This window comes from Acanthochromis polyacanthus, chromosome 1 (assembly GCF_021347895.1).
Source record: "Acanthochromis polyacanthus isolate Apoly-LR-REF ecotype Palm Island chromosome 1, KAUST_Apoly_ChrSc, whole genome shotgun sequence".
Taxonomy (NCBI): domain Eukaryota; kingdom Metazoa; phylum Chordata; class Actinopteri; family Pomacentridae; genus Acanthochromis; species Acanthochromis polyacanthus.
In genome coordinates, this window is record NC_067113.1 from 968,319 (window position 1) to 990,943 (window position 22,625).

At 41.3% G+C, this 22,625-nt stretch overlaps 1 protein-coding gene across 20 annotated transcripts in view; it reads right to left on the reverse strand.

The window, feature by feature from the left end:
- The window catches only part of LOC110960005 (pleckstrin homology domain-containing family A member 5-like), a 318,880-nt gene that overhangs the window by 51,238 nt on the left and 245,017 nt on the right, over window positions 1–22,625 (reverse strand). For 17 of the 20 annotated variants that reach the window (XM_051945227.1, XM_051945282.1, XM_051945226.1 and 14 more), the window contains 4 exons: window positions 21,446–21,561; window positions 18,843–19,961; window positions 4,910–5,196; window positions 2,821–3,071 (listed from right to left, as the gene is read on the reverse strand). In XM_051945227.1, the coding sequence (XP_051801187.1) occupies window positions 2,821–3,071; window positions 4,910–5,196; window positions 18,843–19,961; window positions 21,446–21,561 (1,773 nt within the window). The remainder of the gene's footprint in view (window positions 1–2,820; window positions 3,072–4,909; window positions 5,197–18,842; window positions 19,962–21,445; window positions 21,562–22,625) is intronic. The other 3 variants (XM_051945252.1, XM_051945225.1, XM_051945222.1) reach the window with 1 other exon arrangement.

Below are 22,625 nucleotides of genomic sequence, written 5' to 3' on the forward strand. Positions count from 1 at the left end.
ATAAAAGAGGAAAATTAATAAAAACAATAAGGAAATGCCTGCCTTCATCCTGCTTGATAATTGCCAACATCTGCTTTCTTTCTTAGCAAACACAGAACACTGACTTAATTAAAGCAAATGTTATTAAATTCGGTGACTATGGTGGGCTGAAAGGAATTTATTCCACTGAGGAAGAACACTGTTAACTTCAACAGATAGTGCTTATTTTACTTCTAAGTCCACAGAAGTAAAATAAACAGTATTTGTTAAAGTCATTTCATCTAAAAGTTAACCTCACTTCCACAGCAAGGGTGGATTGGAGAAAACATTCCAAGGTCTATGGGTCCCGACACTCAATGGCCCCCAGAGTCTCTAGGTTGACTAAGTGCCTTTTTCTTAGTGATTATCTAAATGATTGCTAGCATGGTAATATGCACCACTATATGAAGTGAAATGATAAACACCACTGCCTTTTTACCTCATCTTATTATTCAGGCATAGTGCACATTTTAACTTAATTTCAATTTAATTAATATAATTAAAATAAACTAGAGATGGAGGGTTTGAATCAGGGTCCACAACAGTTTGTGTTGCCTTTGGACCTCCTTGGTGGTTAATGCGGCCCTGCCATGTATCTGTTTTTTCAGTAACATTTAATAAAAACATGTTGGTAGCATTGCATTACTGCTGCACTAGTTACAAAAATGATGTCGTTATTCCATATGAATGTGATTTAACACCACACTTACATGCCACTTTAGAACTCAATCAACCAGGCTCATTTGGCTTGTCCATGAGATAAATGTTTCTTTCACAGATCAAAAGTTTACTTCTCACTCACTGCAGTGACTAAAGAACATTCCTCCTTCTAGCTGGGACAGATTCAACATTATTACAGTTCCTCCTGTCCGGGGCTCTGAATAAAAAGCAGAACCTGTGCTGTTTGATGGATTAAGGTGAGATGTTTACTGTGTGTTGGTACAAAGCTGATGTGAGGTGTCACAGTGGCTCGCTGTGAGGACAGGGATGGGGCTCAGGCTTTAGGACTACAGCCATTCAGTGAAGCGAGAATTGCCCACTGGCTGGAACTCAGTTCTTTCTGCATCCTGCCCATTTCTCTCTCAGTGGGAAATCTGAAGGAACATCTGTGGACTCTTTAGATCCAAAACTGTTTCCACATCTGACAAGGATGTCCATTGATGTGAGATGGGATGCCAAGCCCATTAGCGAGTGCTTGAATAGCAGACAGCTGTGTTTTGTATAATTCTCCTCCTCTGGATGAAGAAATAAATGAGAGAACTGTAAAGTGACGGTGTGATTTTCAGCTATTTCCGATCAGCATTTCAGCTCTGATTGTCAGGATGACTTGATATTAAAAGAAACCCTTCATCATCTCTGAAAGCATGATTGGTTTCCACTCAAACTGTGAAACAAACTTCATTATAATAATATATAGAAATGCTGTCACTGCACCAAGCTCATTTTGTTTTTGGAACTACATTGCAAAAGCCTGCAAGTGCTCTCTTAACACTACATCTCATCTTAACAGTGCTAAATCAGTGATCACCAGTTTGTCTTGCTCGACGGACTGGTGATCTCTGTGCAAAGCATTTTACTTTGAAAGCAATTTTGTTTATTTTCACTTGACCAAATTCAAAGCAGTTCTCGTGATGTGTGGCATACTTCAGGGTAATATTTTTCAGATATTTAAAGTCTGTAACTTTGTTCTTTTGCTCATCCCAAAGTTTCTTCCAAGTTTCCCTGATTTATATCTTATCTGAAGTGGTGGTTCAAGGAAAGAAGCTGTCATATGCTGTGCAGATTGCTTCCTTGAGACTAATTTGTGATTTGCTATTTTGAGGGATATGAATAAAACTGACTCAATTCCTGTTCCAGTCTAAAAGTGCTTTAAGAGAGCAACACAACATTTCTGATAGCAAGACTTGCTGTAGTGTTAAGACTTCCCTCTACTTTAAGCTATAATCTGGAGATTTGACTTGGTGGACAGCAGCAGCCTGTGGTGAACAGGATGGAAGAACTGGATGCAGGATGGACAAAGGCAACGGAACTATGGTCTGATGGTTGATTTAGAATACAGAACACTGATGGTGACAGGTGACAGCGACAGCTGCTGTCTGGATGTACCTTCACAGCAATCCACAGCCAAAACATATTGGTCCTTTCAGGCAGCCCCAGGAAAACAGTGGAATTGTCACTGAGATTTAACTTAATACTCACACCAAGATATGGATACTTTCAGCTTGTTCTGTAGTGGATCAGGTTTAAATTGAGCAGAAAGTTATGTAAGGTGACACAAGGTGTCAGGATCTGTATTTCGCAAAAAAAAAAAAAAAAAAAACTTTAGGTAAAAGTCCAGACTAATAATAACTACAAGTCCTCACAGGGACATGACCTTTGTAACAGTGGAAACTGTACAATTATTCAAGAAATACAACACAGGTCTGAAGTGGAGGACGTCACACATGGTTGACAGTTTAGCAAAGGGAGGGATGTAAACAAAAACCAAGATGGCATGTAGTAAAAACTCTCTGGGGATGTAGAGTGGATGCAGAAATGTTCATCCTCAGTAATGTGAGCAGAGTGGCACCATTGTCAGCAAATGCTAGAAACCCTACACTTCTTTCCTCAATTCTCTGATTTATTGTGTTTGCTTGATAATGATATTCACTTGAAAAACTAACTAGTAAATGTATCTAGTCCCTGAGAGTTTATTCAGCTCTGGGCCTTATTCTTTATGTCTGCTGGAATAGGCTTCCATCATCTGTGAACATGATTCATGTAATAATGAAGTTTTATCATCACTGAGTGAATCTCTCATACCATGCTGTTTACCTTGGCGATGTGTGTCCTGTGTCGGCGGTCCAGCGTCGTGTCCCCTCTGAAGACGGGTGAGGACACCTCAGAGTGGGAGCTGCTGGGGTTGTGAGTGGGCTGCTGGCGGGGAGGGGAGAAGGTGCTGTAGAGAGCCAGGGAGTTGTGAGACGGTGAGGTGGGGATGGAGTGTGCCACAGTATGTTCAGAGATGTTGCCCATGGTCTTTGTGTTGGGCAGAGTGCCATAATGACCCACAGCTGAAAGCACAAGAGCAGCAAAAACAATGTCAGAGTGGAGTCAGAAGCTTTTCTAACCTGAAACCTTTCTGTAATGTCCATGAAATTAGAGCTGGATTCTGAAGCTGAAGGGTCAGCTATTTGAAAAGACATGGCATACAAAATAAATAATGTTATGTTATTATGGAACACACAGCAAGCCTATAAGCATGCTTAATAACACTTTCTAGGATGACATTATATGCAACTTAGTAATACGAGTAATGATGGAGGCAATCATCCCAAAACCAATATATGTACTCAACAAACAAAATAAAGACACTTGAAAGTGATTTGTAAAAGGAGCTGCAGCTCCATCCAGTCTTCCAGACGATACTGCAAAAAACACAACATCCTCCCTCAGGTTGGAACACCTCTAATGGACAACAGACAAGTGCAGTTTTATAGCACAACATGCTTTTGCAAAATCTCTGTGGTATTTTTTTATATTTATTTTAATTGGCTATTAAACGCACTCAGCATGATGGGAGAGAAAACACATATCAATGCTTATCAACGAACTTAGACATGGTAAAGATACGCACAGTGACTGTTCAGGAGAGATGTTTCACATATTCCTTTCACTACATTGACAAAATCCACTTTCAGTTAATTTCACAGTCCTGATTCTAATTCCTTTGTATGGAACTGGAACAAATGTCTTCCACAATCTTTGCTCCTTTTGTTGGTAACATTACAGGAAAAGTCCCACTGTTCTCATCTTGTTCAAAATGCTGTTTTGTCAGAGAGAGTTGTGCTAATTACCTCCGCCAAGGAGGTTATGCGATCGGGTCCGTTTATTTATTTGTCTGTCTGTGTGCGTGTCTGTGGACAGGATTTCTCAGAAACTACTTGTCGGATCTTCATGAAATTTTCACCAGAGGTGGACCTTGGCCCAGGGAAGACTCCATTCAAATTTTGTGTTGATCTGGTTAAGGATCTGGATTCTGGATCCGGATTTAGATTTTCCAACTTCGTATCATCTTCCCTTAGCGGAGGTCAGAAATCTCAGATTGCTCTTGTTATTGCATTAGGATTCATTAGTGTCCCTCTTTAAGACTAAAGAAACTGCTAGAAGGGTCTCTGCAAAAATCAGCTGTTGGTCTGTTTGGAGTCCTAAAAAACAACAATTTTGCTCCAAGTCACAGAAAACAAACAGTATTTCTCAGCTGAAGATAAATCTATATGTCTAAAGATGTATGTGAATAATACTCTCTCCAACACTAAAGGCACTGCCATGAGATTCTGTTTCAAGACTGAACAAAAATGCAGCAGCCACCTTCGGTCATTCTGTGCTTCAGAGACACATCAAACTAAGTTGTAATTAGAAAAAAATATCACACAAACAGCCTGGGGACTTTTCACAATGCACTACACGTTAAAACAGCTTTCTAGGTGGTTTAAAAATAAAATAAACACAAAGAAGTGACCTTGATGGCATTAGAGGCGTCCTGCTATGGTCCTACATTCCTTTTTTAACAGTGCCTATCAGGAAAATGCTTTTCGGACCACAGAGAATGTTGTGTTTGTTGTTCACTGGAACAAATAGTCAGAAGGCTGTCACAGCACCATATTCTGTCAGGAATTCAGGCTCCTGATCTGCTACCAAACTCTTTTGTTGCTACCAAAACAGCAAAGCCACAGATCTCATACTAATTAGCAAACAAGAAAGGCAAAGAAAGGGATTCTTAATTATGGATATGCAAAACGTCAGAAGGTCAACAGACTAGATACGGAGCTTACTGATCTAAGAGAAAACTCCATCCCACCCAGTCAGTTCTGTCAGTGTACAGAGGCGTACTTCTTTCTGTGTTGTGTACCTGTTGGCTGAGCCAGACTTTGCCTGGAGAAAGCCTGTCTCTGCTGCCACTCGTACAGCTGCCACATGGTGTCGTCCCTCATCGACCGCCGCTTCTCTGCTGTGCTGACGGTGGCGTTGGAGGCTGGACACAGGGCCCGGTCATACACGGAGCCCGCCACGCTGCAGATGCTTTCGGGCCTCATCATGCTGTTGCGAGGCAGGGTGCGATAACCCTCAGGGTAGCGGGGTACGATCTGGGCGCGGTGGCTGGGCAAATTCCTCGGTAACGTCTGGTAGGATGTAACACTGGAAGAGACAGTGGACTGATGAAAAACGAGGATTTGCTAGATCACGGCTGTTTCAGTTTCCAACAATTACGGGGAGGTCAGAGGATGTGCAGCACGTAATTATGTGTCTAACTCTTGTTTAATAAAGACTGTTTACCATAGCTGATTGCCAAACTCCATTAAGAATTGGAGTACTGTGTAAAGTACAACAGTTACCTTTCAGCACCTGACTTTAAAGTGTTTGATCTACTTTTTTGAAGCTATGTGCAGACTTGTACTTTTTTCTTTTAAAATGAATGCCTTCTGCTATGTTTACAGGTTGAGTTAAAACTGATGTTTTAGAACCTCTAGAATACCAGGAACTCCATGAAGAGACCCCAAACTACAGGTTGTTCCCTGCTTTGCCCTACTATGTGGCTGTTTTCCAGGTGAAAACAAAGACATCAGAATTGACTACCAGTGGCTAATTTAACATGGGTAATGAATTAAACACTTTGTTTGAAGTTGTTGTCTCTCCCAACAGCTGTTGTGCAATTTAGTTAATCTCTCATTTTAACTTTGACCATGACTATTTTTCCTGCGTAATAATTTAGAGAAAACCTGTCAGGGAGGCAGCTGACAGCTCTGGCTAGTGCTCTCTCTCTTCCCCTTTCCCTTTTTTCTTCCTCCTTAGCTTCCTTCATGGATTAATTGCAGTGGCAGCTGTGCCTCATCGCAATCATCAGGAGCAGGTGGAAACACGCCCAATCAAGCCTCTCTCTCCACCACCATATTACCTGGCGACACTTTTCTCCCAGTGCCGGACTGTGACACAACCTGTAATGGTTAACTAGTGTTCTTCAGCCTTAGTTCTGAGTGTGTTTAAACTTTTAGTAACTCTGACTGTCTTCCTCTGCCATAGTTCTGGATTCACCTGCTCGTTTCCACCTGGGTTCTCCGTCTCCTTCACCACTGCCGACCGCCTCAAAGGATTCACCCACAGGAGCCGCTTTCCCCCCACACACTGACCAGCCGCTGCAACACTACCTGGATTCCCTGCACATTGAGCCCCAGCCCAGTCCGAGCATCAGACAGTCTGAGTCTACATTTTGTATATGTTTATAGTTCTCTCCGGGCCTAGTTTAATATTTCTTAGTGTTCGAGCCTAGTGTGCTTCGCTTTTTGTTCAACAGTTTAGAATCTTAGTATGCTTCACATTTGTGTCTGTAGTCTTAGCTTTAGTATTATCAAGCCTTAGTGGGCTTCACTTTCAGTTAGTTCTTTGTTTCCCTGTCTATAGTTTTACTGTTCTTCCCTGGGTTATACCCCACATGTCAGTTTGTCCTCCCTACCACTAATTGCAGTATTAGTTCATTTCTTTGTTCGTCTGCTATTTCTGGTTGTTGTTGTTGTTTCCCAGAGCCTTCTGTAGTTCTGGTACTACACGCTGAAATGAACCTTCTAAAAACACTCCAGTTGTCTGCTTGCTCATTTCCTGCACCTGAGCTCCCTTGGAAAACTGTAACAAAACCCAGTCTTCACAATAGATTATTGTCACCTTAGCCTAAGTGTAAATGAGAAGTCTAACAAAAAAAAAAAAAAAATCAAAGTTTTAATCCTAAATTAGTCTCAACTTAATGACACAGCAGAGCAGATGTGAGGGGAAAAAAATCAGCTGTCCTTGATCTATGCATTATAGAGTCATGCCACAGCTACTATAAGTATGGATCTGTCACAATTAGCCAGATAAGTGGGTGTCAATTGAATGGGTCCCCCCCTATATAGAGCCGGGTTCTGCTCGAGGTTTTTTCCCTGTTAAAAGGGTGTCTTCCTTGCCACTGTCGCCTTTGGGCTTGCTCTGGGGGTCAGGCATATGGGTTCTGTAAAGCATCTTGAGACAATCTGACTGTAATTGACGCTATATAAATAAAATTGAATTAAATTGAATCTTTGGGCTCATTGTAGGTTCAGTTGTCCCAGATGAATTAACATGTGATCAGCAAGTAAACACTTGAAGTGGAATTTGTTATGGGCCACAACTGAAAAGACACCAACTACTAGTGGAGTCACACTAGGGTAGTCAGAACACAAGGGATTAGTGACAAATTCTCTTTACTTCTGTTACTATACACTATGTGTGTGCTAATGACATTTTTAACCCTCATGCAGGATTTGGAGTTACTCTCGGTTCTTAGTGGTTACAAAGATGGGGACTAAAGAGGAAAAAAATCCCCCAATTAATCTTCTGTTTAAGGGCAGGATGCAGTTTCACCTTATACTGATCCCGCTTTTGAACTGATTTATTTGCAAGATGTTCTCAGCAGCCATCGCTGCCATGCACAGTCTTAAATAATCAGTTTGAATTTCTAACTACGCTAAGGCATCATTAAAATAATACCATGCACTTGCAATCAGGAAGGGACGTATGCAAGATAGTACGGGACAAAATAACATTGTACTAAATCACACATAAGCCACAAATTTAGAAGCAATAGCTATTAATATTCATGAGATGTTGGACAAGTCAGATCAGAAAGCAATGTAACAAATTAGCAAAGGACAGAATAACACATGTTTTGTGACACAAGAAGACAGCAACAAGAATCAACTGAATTTTACAGAAACTAATCAATATGTAAATAACCAAATGAAAGAATTAGTGAGTCAGTCTCTAAACTCATCAGTGATTCAAGAATCTTGCAATGCAGACCACTCAGCGTGTTCTCTCTGTACTGCTGGCAGCAGGAGATTCAACAGAAAACATTGTGTTTTAGGCCAAAAAAGACATTTGCTTTCTTGACATGAATCAGAGAAAAGGAAACAAAAGCTGATATCAAAGACAAGATTTGGGAATTGTCTGACATTTAAGCCTCACATTGTTCTGTGTGGTTCAAAATAACGCCAGCAGGTGAGGTTTAAATATACTGAAGATGAGAAACAGAAGGGGGCGTACTACAAAGGAAGGGTTGACACAGCCAGGCTTTGTTTGTGTAAGTAGCCTTGGCAAAAACTAAAACTCCAATCAGAGATGGCAGGTTTCACAACAGTAGTTATCAGCATTATTTGCTAATCAGATTTCTCTGCACACGCTCCCATAAATGGGCTGTTCAACATGTGATGCCTACATCTTCAGAGGAACAGGTTGTTATAATGGAGAGCTAGAAAAGTGTGTTTACTGTACATAACACAAGAGAGGAACGCTGGAAAATTGTCAATTATGTAAATTAATATGCATATTTTACCACTCAGTGCACTCCAAATGCAGCTGCTTATTCCTAACATTACAGCCACACAATAGAGCTTTTAAATGTTAAACATGACACTCCAGTAAGTGCATTTAGGTCTGTCCCCACGATGAAAAAATTGTAAATATTACTTCCATTAAGGGCCCAACCTATTTGCCAGCAGGCCAATTGAATCGACCTTTTCAAAATAATCATCATCGGCCGATTAAACATCAATATATTTCTAATTTTTTATAAAACAGTAAATCCTGTTAAGTGTCTGAGTCGTGCAGAATGATGTCTTGCACTGCTTGTCTCATGGAGCTCTGACTCCATCCAATCCTCAGTGACATACAGAAGCAAGCTACAGCCAGGCGACATTACAGGAGTGGGCTGAGCCGACAGATAAGTTCATAACGACGCTGTGAAATTAACAATGACTCAACATGTCTGCCGGTTCAGTGTAACTCTCTTTGCCATGTGTCATGACAAGTGAAGCGTGCTTTGTGCTAAAGTTGTGGTAACCTAACTTAAGTTACTCCCTGTCTGCTTCTGATAGCAATAACATCATGTGGTTATGCCAACCTAGCATAGCATTAGCTAACAGCTTCAAAGCCAGTAAGTAACTACAGAAATAACAAGTGTACAAAAAATATTTGAGAGTACAGAATGACCAATCGTCACAGCTTCTGCTGCGTGTTGAGGTGCATTTAAGGAAGAGCGATGTGAACACAGAGGATGAGGGGTTTATGCAATAAAATAATAAACAATACTGTCTGTCTTCAGCAATCGTCATGATGTCACTCTTAGTTTTACCATGTCAGAAAATACTAGAACATGGGAGAGGCAGTAACAGCAACTCACTGTGTGTCGTTGTGGAGTAACATTAGTGTCAGACTACTAGTGACCATTTTATATTTAAAATAAAACTCTGCCACATATGACATAGTATACATCTGGGAAAGTTGTCTGGTTTTTATTTTGCTTCATACGACTCATGACTTCATGGTAATAGAAATAACAGTGTAGAGAAAATGTGATTTAATGTGAAAAGTCATAAAAGTGCTGCAGAAATAATGTTTTGCCAGTAACTTCACTCATTATGCTGCTTATATACAGCATACACCTATGGCCTAAATCTAAAGATAAATTCTTCACTACAACTGGTAGCTATATTCATGTATGCTCCATAGAAAGAAAAATGCACAATGCAAATTTTAAATAAAATACCCCACGTTACAGACAAATTTGTTTGGAAAACCTTTTTTTTTTTACTAATGTATTTTATGTTTGTCGTTTTAAATTCATACTTTTTTACTTGTTTTCAGCTTGTGAAAAGAAGAGAATGTTACCTGTTTTTGTTGCTTTTCTCTCACAATTACCTAGTCACAGCTTTCTAAAAAAAATTCTTCCTACCTCTACCAGAAACAGCAAGTACAAGACAAGTTGTATTTCATAAATCATTTATAAAGGTTGTATAATTTCCCAGAGGTGTAATGCTTTGTTACATGTTTTTGTACTTGAAATTTCCTCTCTGTTGTAAAGTTAACGAAATACTAAAGAACAAAGTATCGTGAAACAGTAAAATGTTCTGCCTGTAATTCATATCTTTGTTGTTATAAGCGTTAAAGTAAAAAAAAAAAAAAGAAGTTATTTTATTCATTATATATTTTTAAAATGAACCGATCGAATAATCGGTTATCAGAATTTTTCTTCAGCCAAACATTGGAATCGGCATTGGCCTCAAAAAATCGGGCCCTACTTTAGATATAGACAAAATCAAAGTAAAAATAATGTTACTGATGATAAATACCTTTTGATTTACAGACTATTCTATTAGCTGAAGTACCAGCATTGTGGATGGAGTTAGCAGTAAATCATGACCAAACATAAAAACAGATCTGAATTTTCTGCATCACCAACTGAATGCATGTAGGTTCCCATGAAATTGCGTTATTTGCGCTATTGCACTACGAGCTACTGCATACCTTTGTTCTAAAACTCTGATTTTGGGCTCAGCATACCTTACTAACCCTTTAATCTTGCTTCGTAGTGCCCCTTCACGGTTCTGGCAGTTAAAGTTCGACAAAAGACGATTCAATAGATGGCCAATGTCAGAAGAAGAAGAGTAACATATGTAGGATAGATAAACAGAGACAGGCCTATTTATACACACAGGAGCTGACTGGATGTCAAGAATTCTGGAAGCAATTAGAGCATCACATAGGGGGGAAACAAGACAGAGGCAAGAAGTAACATCAGCTAAGACATACAAGGAGAGACTAAACTAAAACCCGAAACCATTACACACCCAGTTACTTCTAATATTTACTCATATATTTTAATGTGGTTATATTTACCTAACAGAGCAAGGAATACTGCATAAAAATACTAAATGCATCCACAAATTCTGAATAAACACCTGCACTGGCTGTCATCTGGCAGCCAGTGAATCAAAGCCTTTAATCAGGGTGTACTGAACAGGAACCAGCTTCATTATCAGTCCGTGTGTGCCTTGGCATGTATGGTGTGCTTGACTAGGTTTAATTATCATATTGCTTTTATTAGCAGAACTCTGCTTCACTTTCAATTTGACCTAGGATCATGAAGTAATGAGAGGCTCGTTATCATTATAGCCATTAGCAGCTAATCATAAAATGGAACGCTTCATTTTCTGGGACTGCAGCTTTGACCTTATGAGTCCATGGAGATATATTATGGTCACTGTTACTTAGACTCCCCATAAGCATTTGTTACTGAGATGGGTACAGTATCAGTCCTTGTTCACCTCAAACTTTTGCATTCAGATGAGAGGAAGCTGATACCACCCTCTGTACAGTGAGCAGGCATGGACTGATGGGCTATAAAAGATCAAACATGGATACTTCGCACCATCAGGCAGTAATCCAGTGTCCAGAAAATACACTCAACAAAAATATAAACGCAACACTTTTGTTTTTGCTCCTATTTTTTATGAGATGAACTCAAAGATCTAAAACTTTTTCCACATACACAATATCACCATTTCTCTCAAATATTGTTCACAAATCTGTCTAAATCTGTGATAGTGAGCACTTCTCCTTTACTGAGATAATCCATCCTGGCACACCTGTGAGGTGTCACAACTGTGCCATATCAAGATGCTGATTAGACACCATGATTAGTGCACAGGTGTGCCTTAGACTGCCCACAATAAAAGGACACTCTGAAATGTGCAGTTTTAACACACAGCACAATGCCACAGATGTGGCAAGATTTGAGGGAGCGTGCAATTGGCATGCTGACAGCAGGAAAGTCAACCAGAGCTGTTGCTCGTGTATTGAATGTTCATTTCTCTACCATAAGCTGTCTCCAAAGGCGTTTCAGAGAATTTGGCAGTACATCCAACCAGCCTCACAACCACAGACCACGTGTAACCACACCAGCCCAGGACCTCCACATCCAGCATGTTCCCCTCCAAGATGGTCTGAGACCAGCCACTCGGACAGCTGCTGAAACAATCGGTTTGCATAACCAAAGAATTTCTCCACATAATGTCAGAAACCATCTCAGGAAAGCTCATCTGCATGCTCATCGGGGTCTCCACCTGACTCCAGTTCGCCGTCGTAACCGACTTAAGTGGGCAAATGCTCATAGTGGATGGCGTCTGGCACGTTGGAGAGGTGTTCTCTTCACGGATGAATCCCGGTTTACACTGTTCAGGGCAGATGGCAGACAGCGTGTGTGGCATCGTGTGGGTGAGTGGTTTTCTGATGTCAATGTTGTGGATGGAGTGGCTGATGGTGGCGGTGGGGTTATGGTATGGGCAGGCATCTGTTATGGATGAAGAACACAGGTGCATTTTATTGATGGCATTTTGAATGCACAGAGATACCGTGATGAGATCCTGAGGCCCATTGTTGCCCTATACATCCAAGAACATCACCTCATGTTGCAGCAGGATAATGAACGGCCCCATGTTGCAAGGATCTGTACACAATTCTTGGAAGCTGAAAATGTCCCAGTTCTTGCAAGGCCAGCGTATTCACCAGAAATGTCACACATTGAGCATGTTTGGGATGCTCTGGATCGGCGTATATGACAGCGTGTACCAGTTCCCGCCAATATCCAGCAACTTCGCACAGCCATTGAAGAGGAGTGGACTCCCCCCAATAAAATAAAACTGCACCTTTCAGAGTGTCCTTTTATTGTGGGCAGTCTAAGGCACACCTGTGCACTAATCATGGTGTCTAATCAGCATCTTGATATGGCACACCTGTGAGGTGGGATGGAGTATCTCAGCAAAGGAGAAGTGCTCACTATCACAGATTAGACAGATTTGTGAACAATATTTGAGAGAAATTGTGATATTGTGTATGTGGAAAAAGTTTTAGATCTTTGAGTTCATCTCATAAAAAATAGGAGCAAAAACAAAAGTGTTGCATTTATATTTTTGTTGAATGTACATTCCCATACAACGTCAGGCAACCAATAAAGCACTGAATATGAACTCATCACCCTGGTAACCCTGATGTCCTGGTTGTTGGTCTGTTGACATATGCATCTGTACTAAGCAATTGTCAATTAGAGATTTATCACCAACTGATTGTATGAACTTGTGGTTGACAGGGCTGCAGATGGATGGCTATCCTCACTAGCCCGCCCCAGCGTGTCTCTTCAGCTTGTTTTCATTCTTTCTACAACTACTTTCATCATTTTTTTGTGTGCACAAGCAAGATCGACAGCAGAATGTGTTCCATTATCCCTCATGATGGTTCATTGCATCTTGTCCTTTAATATGGCAGGTTCTTCAACCTGCACACCTGCTCAGAACACACTTTTGCTTTCAGAAGTGAGTTGACAGCATTTCATACAAACTGCTTTGCATGCCTTTAATCCTGCATGGAAAACCCTGATTACTTAGTCAAGCTGGTGGCAGTAACCATGCACCACAGCTTAGATATGGATGATGGATTATAGGTCGAGAACCACACTGATCATGTTTCTAAAAGACAGTACAGATTCTGTTTGAAAGATCTTTCATGTGGCTCCACTATCACAGACTTATGTGGGCAGATGGACACTATCGTATTAGAGGCAAGAAATAAATCCCAAACTCATAATATCCTTATAGTTAGCTTCCTGAACAAATTTTCCTCAAGTTATCCATCATAACTACAACATAGCTGATCGTCTTTTAGTTTAGGTCAAAGCGATGTTCATGACTACTGTAATGACTGAGAGTCTGAGAGGAAAACATACAATAACAAAGTCAGATGTAGGGTCATTGTTCCTTTCCAAGCCTCTGAAGGAGACATGCACACTGAAAAATACATTAAGTTTGTGCTCTGGGGCTTTTTATTGATTTCCTTTTTGCTTTTCAAGTCTCTCTTTTTGCTTACATACACAAAACAGGAATTTCTTGCTGAGACCAAAAAAAGGCAGTGATTTTGAATGCTCTCCAAGCTTGTGGGAATATTTGGCAGAAATAATATCAGCGTTTGCAAGAATTTGAATTAATTTTGATTAATTGTTAATGACCCAATTAGATTCAAAAGCTTCCCCACAAAAATCACACAGATTGTTGTTCTTCAACTCTCAGTAAAGTGGTTTGGCTTTCTGACAGTCCGCCTTTTGGAGACTTAGTTGTGGTAAAAACACTGATAGAGTATACAATTTACTATATAGCAGCACTGTATTCTTGATTGATTCATATATACACTATATTGCCAATAGTGTTCCCTCATCTGCCTTGACTGGCATATGAATGTAAGCGACATCCCATTTCTAATCCATGGGGTTCAATATGACGTCGGTCCACCTTTGCAGCTATAACACCTTCAACTCTCCTGGGAAGGCTGTCCACAAGGTTTAGGAGTGTGTTTAAGGGAGTTTTTGACCATTCTTCCAGAAGCACATTTGTGAACTCACACACTGATGTTGGACCAGAAGGCCTGGCTCTCAGTCTCCACTCTAATTCATCCCAAAAGTGTTCTTTCGGGTTGAGGTCAGGACTCTGTGCAGGCCAGTCAAGTTCATCCACACCAGACTCTGTCATCCATGTCTTTATGGACCTTGCTTTGTGCACTGGTGCACAGTCATGTTGGAAGAAGAAGGAGCCAGCTCCAAACTGTTCCCACAAAGTTGGGAGCATGGAATTGTCCAGAATGTCTTGGTATGCAGAACCATTCAGAGTTCCTTTCACTGGAACTAAGGGGCCAAGCCCAGCTCCTGAAAAACAAGCCCAAACCATAAACCCCCCTCCACCAAACTTTACACTTGGCACAAGTATCATTCTCCGGGCAACCGCAAAACCCAGACCGGTCCATCAGATTGCCAGATGAAGAAAAGTGATTGGTCACTCCAGAGAAGACGTCTCCACTGCTCTAGAATCCAGTGGCAGCGTGCTTTACACCACTGCATCCCATGCTTTGCATTGCACTTGGTGATGTACGGCTTGGATGCAGCTGCTCAGCCATGGAAACCCATTCTATGAAGCTCTCTGCTGAAGCTCTGTTCTTGAGCTGATCTGAAGGCCACATGAAATGTTTGAAGGTCTGTAGCCATTGACTGTGCAGAAAGTTGCCCACCTCTTGGCGCTATGCGCCTCAGCATCCGCTGACCCCGCTCCATCAGTTTACGTAGCCGACCACTCGGTGGCTGAGTTGCTGTTATTCCCACACACTTCCACTTTCTTATAATAAAGCTGACAGTTGATTGTGGAATATTTACGAGCGAGGAAATGTCACGACTGCATTTGTTGCACAGGCGGCATCCTATCACAGTTCCACGCTGGAATTCACTGAGCTCCTGAGAGCGAACCATTCTTTCACAAATGTTTGTAAAAGCAGTCTGCATGCCTAGGTGTTTGATTTTATACACCTGTGGCCGTGGAAGTGATTGGAACACCTGATTCTGATTATTTGGATGGGTGAGAGAATCCTTTTGGCAATATAGTGTATATGTATATATATATATGTGTGTGTGTGTGTGTGTGTGTGTGTGTGTGTGTGTGTGTGTGTGTGTGTGTGTGTGTATTTTTATATATAACAGAAATATTGTTTTCATTTGCTATTTATTTCCACTGCTGGTGTGATTGGCAATACTGGGTAAATTAAAATACAAAGGAAAACAGCATCTAATACAATCATTAAACATGCAAATTGTCTGGTCTTCCTCCACAGCCACTGTCTAACAAATCTGTCATTAAATTACAGCTTACAGCTATTTTGAACAATGTTTAGTTCCTGACCTTCAGAAAATCTGTTGCTAGACACCATTTAGCCAAACAATAAGAGGTTCAGTCAGCAGTTTTAGAACCCTAACAATTTTTAACAGAGAACTTGAACAGTGTGCTGCCAGTGTGAGCAGACAGAATACTGATGTGTTCTGTTACATGACAATATTCCAGCTGAGATCTGCTTACATAATGTTTTCACTCCTGAATTTGTCTCAGCCTGTCTCTTGTTCTTCTTCACTCTCACCTGAAGCTTTTCTACATCTCTTTATTTTCCCTGTGATTCTGGTCATTTCCTCCAAAGTCTTCTCATCCTTTTCCTTCAGCTGTGGCTCATACTCAGGCTTACTGCTGTTTAGCCCCTCTGTTTAATTTGTTTTATTACCAGGTGTTTGTAGTAGTCTTTCCTCTGAGTTAATTAAATACTGGCAGCATCACACAGCAGAAACTGGAAGTCAGAAATAAAATAAACCATTAATCTGAGCTGTTAGATTTGGTCTGTGACACAGATGCAATGTAGAAATATTACTATGTCCAATCTAGTGAGATTGTTGCTGCAGCTTTTATGGAAAAGTGAGCAGGGTGCTCATTCCAACATGAAGGCGACACATTCAGATGTCGTCAGAATAACCCCATGATGCCTGAATTCATTTAGAATTAAATAAAAAAACATTTTTTTTGTTTGTTTTTGCTTTTCAGTTGATGCAAAATTAGTGGAGAATGTTAATTTATATAATTTTATATATTACATAGAATACATATATATATATATATATATATATATATACATAATAACAGATCGATAATAATTAGATCCCACTCCAACCAATCCTACCAGAAACCAATGCTTGCAACAGGTTCAGAGGTACGTATTGAATATGCACAAACTGGCATTAGGGGAATAGATACACACTCTCGACAGCAGTCTGAATGAAAGTGGCGTCAAGAGGGTAACAGAAAACATGTACGTCTGAACAGGGCTTGATTTGCACACATGAATAACTGAATAACTTTACATGCGAAATATGTGCCTTTAGGAGATTTTACCCCTTAAATTTTGGCCAATTCTTGAGGTTTACAGTGTCCCTACATAGACTGGAAAGGAAAATAAAACTGAAACACATCTGGGAACATGAGTACGTACATTCACATGCATGCTATCACTTCTACCACCACTGTACTATGCCCTACTCTTCTCACTTTAAATCGGGACCCAGTGTTAACAACAATAACAATCAGCGTTACAACAAAGTTTTTCCGTTTCCCTCCTTTGAGCCAAGCGCTGATAAAGAAGACAAATGTGACTCGGCAGCACTCAGCTTGCTCTGCTCTCATTACAGTCTCATTTCCATGACTTATTCATGGCAGCAGAAGTAGAGGTGAAGTGCTGAGAGCAAACGGAGAGTCAACACTCCCCATTTCTGTTCCGCTACGTTTGTCAGTTCAGCTGGCTAAACGGCAGCTGAACACCAGTGTTCCCAAGCGAAGTGTACATCTGTGGTGACACAAAGAGCTTTTAGCTCCCTGTGGCCCACAAGGATAGAGCACTAACATGGCCAGATACACAGGGAAAGATGGAGAGGCTGTGCAGGAAATGAAAAAAAAGGTTTAAAATCCGTTGGAAGAACAGATCTACCAGGATGAGAGGTAGTGACGACGCCCCACTACGTACAGGGTGATGTCTCAAGTGATCTGTTTAAACATACTGAGCATTTCATGGACTCCTTGTACATGTTGAGAAGTCATTCTCACAAATCCCGTTGAGCTGTCTCAGCTGTCTATGTAAAGGCCTACAAAAGATGTTGGTGCATGAATGTGTCCACTTGCAGTCATTTCATATTATCTTATTTAGTTTCACAGTGAATTGGGCATTTTAATTTAGGATATTAACACCATTGGTATCAGTTCAGTGTAAGAGTGAGAAAAAGTTGAAGGATGCATTTTTCTTTTAAAACCAAATAGAGAAACATACTAATTTCTACTCCATTTTATTACAATAATTGCTTACGTTCACGCTGTCACTGCTAATTCAGCGGCCTACCTAAAATCTCCAATTCATAATTTATTACTCCGCCAAGGAATGCAGTGGATTTATGTGACGATCGGGGTATGTTTGTCTCTGAATCCGTCTGTGTGTCCATGTGCAATATTACTCAAAAACGGACTAACGGATTTGGATGAAATTTTCATGGAAGGTCAGAAATTTTGGCAGTGATGCGGCTTATAGTCTGGATCCACGGATTTGCAAAGGATTTCCCATTGTGAGAGTGTGGCCAGCACGGCATCACTGTAACCATGACAACAAGTGAACACTGCATCAGCTGTCTGATGACGATCCCATCATTGTGATTCTACTACGGACTTATTGGGACTTATCCGTCGGAAATGATATATGAAACAACTGATTAAATTGTGGGGGTGTTTCTGAGTTTTCCTTCCATCCTTGCTTGAACTTTTCCGCAGCTTCTTCATGTCAAGAAACCACTTCTTAGGTAAACACTTTCTGTGCCACAGTAATGGTGCCAAAAATAAAAACCGTAACAATAATAATAAAATGCAGCATTTCTGACAATGCCATATGGGGAAATGAACAGCCTGGGTGGAGTACTGCACTCTCTGGGTGCTTTTCTTGTTGTAGTAGTATACAGTAGAGACAGATCTGCATCTATCATCAACTGTGTTATAATTAGAGCAAGAACTGCTCTCTGATTGAAGGTGTCAAGACTGTTTCACCTTCTAGTCAGAAGTGTGCTTTGGACTGGTCTATAGTCTGCAGCACACACGAATGGTCTACTGACAATCCATCCATCCATCCTCTATACACCGCTTTATCCTCATTTGGGTCATGGGGGGTGCTGGAGCCTATCCCAGCTGACTCGGGTGAAGGCAGGGGACACCCAGGACAGGTCACCAGTCTGTCACAGGGCTACATATACAGACAAACAATCACACTCGCATTCACACCTTCGGGCAATTTAGAGTAACCAATTAACCTCAGCATATTTTTGGACTGTGGGAGGAAGCCGGAATACCCGGAGAAAACCCACGCATGCACAGGGAGAACATGCAAACTCATGCAGAAAGATCCCAGGCCCACCCTGGGATTCGAACTAGGGATCTTCTTACTGCAAGGCGAAAGTGCTAACCACTATTCCACTGAGCAGCCCTCTACTGACATTCAATACCCTAAATGATTAACAAAGTCCAATAAGCGAAGCACACATGTTCAAACTCAGTCACCCTCACCTCCTCGTGTCCTCGTCCAGTCCTCTCGTCCTGTGTGTGCGCACCCAGTGCTCCAGCTGCTGCATGGAGTTGGTCCTGGACAGTCCTGTTCCTGGCTCCTGGACTGGATCTGGAGATTTCACAGGAACCCTGGCCATGCTGCTGTCCGCCTCTGCTGGGCTGCAATCCCCACATTGCTCTACTGGCTCGGACCCTGAGCCATTGACCTGTACGGGTTTCTGGGCAGTGAAGTTGGCCTGGCTCTGGCGAGATGCAGACACTGCAGCTGCGATGGCAGCAGCCTGAGCTGGCTGCAGCTTGATGCTGCTGATTTTCGTCAGAGACCTCTCTGTGCTCGGGTCCCTCTGGAAGCCATATTTATCCCCATCACGGACAGTAGCATACTTCTCTGCATCTCTCAAAGTAGCATATTTATTGCCCTCTCGTAGTGTACAGTATTTCTTCACTTCCTTCAGAGTGCCATATTTGTCCACGACATGTATGGTGCCATATTTATTGTCTGTCGCCCTCATGGTGCCGTACCTCTCTGTCTCCTTTAATGACAACTGTCTCTTCACTTCCTTTTGTGGAACATATTTCTGCTCTTCTTTCTGGAGTGTGTGCCGGTCACCCACCTTCTGCAGTGCATACTTTTCTCCATCCTTCGTGAGCAGGTACTTCTCTCCATCTTTAGATGGAGCATATTTCTCTTCTGTCAGTGGCACTGTGTGCTTATCATCCACTTTCTGAACAGCATATTTCTCCAGATCTCTGTGAATAGCGTACACATCTCCATCTTTCTGCAGTGAGTATTTCTCCCCATCCTTTCGTAGCAGGTACTTCTCTCCATCCTTATGGAGGAGGTACTTCTCTCCATCCTTCTGAAGCATGTAGCTCACTCCATCTTTCTTCAGCGAGTACCTCTCTCCATCCCTCTGTAAAGTGTAGTATTCCCGCTCCCTCTGGCTGTTCTGTTTCTCTTCTTTTTGCCGTTTGTTGTCGGCCCGTGACAGAGAGTGTTGCCGCACAGGTTCTCGGTTGCGTTCGTTATTCTGGATCTCAGGCTGCGTAAGAACTCTGTGGTTCAGTAAGTTGTTCAACTCCTGAGGTGTCCGTTGGTCCACTTTCAATTTGTCCAATCTGTGAAGGAAGAAATAGTTTGAATTGAAAAGGGAGAGGCAAAAATACTAAAGAATAAAGAGTTTACTGAGACTTAATAATTTTTGTGTCAAAAGTCATGTGTTTGTGTGACAGCCTTTAGCTTTCTGTCACCCTCTTTTTCTTCTGGCCTGCTAAATCTTATCTTAGAAATTTCTCAACTCTGTCAGAAACCCCTGACAGCGCAGGAGTGAAAGGAGTCTGGCTTCACTGGATACTGATGTAGATAGCACCATCTTTAGAACTACTTTCTCCTCGGACTTGTGAATATTTTACTAATTGTGGTGAGTGTGATAAAACCTAGATCAAAGAATGTACTGTATAATGTGCACTGAACTGTTGAGATCTGGGAACTGCTGCTGTTCCAGTCTATCTCTTGCAGTCAGAATCACAATAGTTTAGAGTGTGGAAAATGAATCCTTAGTAGTCACACATAAGACAGAGAGGTGGCTTAAACCTAAGTGATAGTAGAAACTCACAATGAATAGCAAATGCCACGCTGCTTTAAGACACACCAAAATGACTTTTTCCTGACCCAGCATCCATCAGTGGATTACGCCACATCATAATGTGGTGCATCCACTCACAAGTGGCTGAGACTTGCACCCTGAGTCCTGTGCTGGATACGTGACGTTTTGATTACTACTTCAGTGGTGTGTTCCACCTGTTAATGGAACCACCACAGTACTAGACATTCACTGTTGGGGCAAAACATTGTGACCACTGACTAATATGTTGTTTGCCCTTCACCTGCACAACAGCTTCAACTTGCAGATGCATGGTCTCTTCAGGACCTCCGAAGGTGCCCTGCGGTATCTGGTGCCAAGACATTTGAGCCCTGGGAGCTGCAATATGGAGGCATTGTGGATCAGACTTGTTCCAAAACATTCCACAACAAATTGTCTCCAGGGAGTAGTCTGTCCATTCAAAGATGGCTGTTTGTAGACTCATGTCCTTAAGCAAAGCTCAAGTTCACATTTTTGCTCTAAACAGCCAACAATTTTGAATTATTGGACATAAATATATATATAAATACGCAAAAGATCATTGTCAGCGGTGTTTACGCTGTACTCCTGATTCCTAACTCTTACCCTTGTAAGTGGTAAGAATCAGAGGTTCAGAGTATTTACCAGCAATTACCTGCTGGAGGTCACTTGAAATGGGAATGTGGCTTTGCTTAATCAGGTGCAATTTTTTTGGTACTCATCAAATAACTGTGAATGTGATAAACTTATCCATGAAACAGTTTTAGTTTTCCCTCGTCTTCCCAAGGCGAAAACTTCAATTAAGCACTTTTAGAGGCATTTAGGCATACTCTAGTAAAGTTATTAAATATTTCATGAATAGATTTCTGGTACTTTTAGGTTTTATAGTGCTCAGATTTGCAGACTAAAGTTTTGTTTCATCATAGTTGAGGTGTATCTCATGTTTCACAGCCATCATGTGTGTCTGTGGTAGGCACCAACCTTCTGGCGGGTTCAGTGTGCACAAGAGCAGCGTCCGTCATGACTTTCATCCAGGACTCCATCTCTTTGGCTGTGTCAGTACAGAAATAATATGTCCGCATGTTGGGGTGGGTGGCCTGACAGTTGGAGGGGGAGAAGAGGGGAGAATACATACAGTGTGAGAGAAAAACAGGAGGAGAAGACACCGTTTGACAGAGAGGGAGAGCAGGGAAGAGATAAAACATAGCATGAGAAACAGATTTGGATAATGTCTTTGAAATAACAGCAGGGAGTCTTTCTATAAATTCTGCTGGAACAGTGTTTTTGTACAGAGTAACTGTGTGTGCATGCGCTCTCTGTCTGATTTTCCATGTGCGTTTCAGCTCAAAAACACATAGAGGAGTGAAATTCTTAAAGGTTCTTGGTAAAGGCTAAGTGGTATACTTAAGAAAACACTGATGTTTGAATGCATGTGTTTGATTATGTTGTACATCATGGCCTTTCTCTACAGCTTTCATGAAGTGAAATAAGAGTTCTGGTTGTTTTACACAGAGATATCTCTAGTCTACAGGTCAGAGAGGTGTGTGACCAATAATTACTTAAGCTACTGAAATAAGGTGGTTAAAATGACCCAAGTTGAAACCAGGTGACTTCATCTACATGGGTATTGAATGTTAATATGGAAGCCGATCATGTTAATTTGACTGTGGAAAGCCAAAGTCGTGGATAAAATGAGATTACCTGTGCAACCCAATTCACATGTGTTGCCCCCTCGAAATGATCAATGGGTCAAAATGGCTTTTTAAAAGTTTATTGTGTCGAAGAAAGGTACAAGAGTCCAAAAAATGTTTCGGATTAAGCTGTCCAATAAAAAAATGAAGCGCCACCAGTGTCAACACGATGAATTGCATAAGCCTGCAGCCGAGCTACTGCCGCTCCAACACGCCATCCCATCAATGAATGAACACCAACCCCCTGCATCATGTGACTTCCGGTTCAGACAAACGCATTAAATATTTATGCAAAAAACCCCAGTGAAATCATGACCAATAATAATAAAATATGATTAACACATGGACTATAACACATGCAATTGAAAAAAAAAACAAAAAACAAAATGATGTTTCTGAAGTGCTCTGCCAGTGTAACAAACATTGTTTCTCAATATACACAGACCAAAACATCCTCCCTGACCATATCT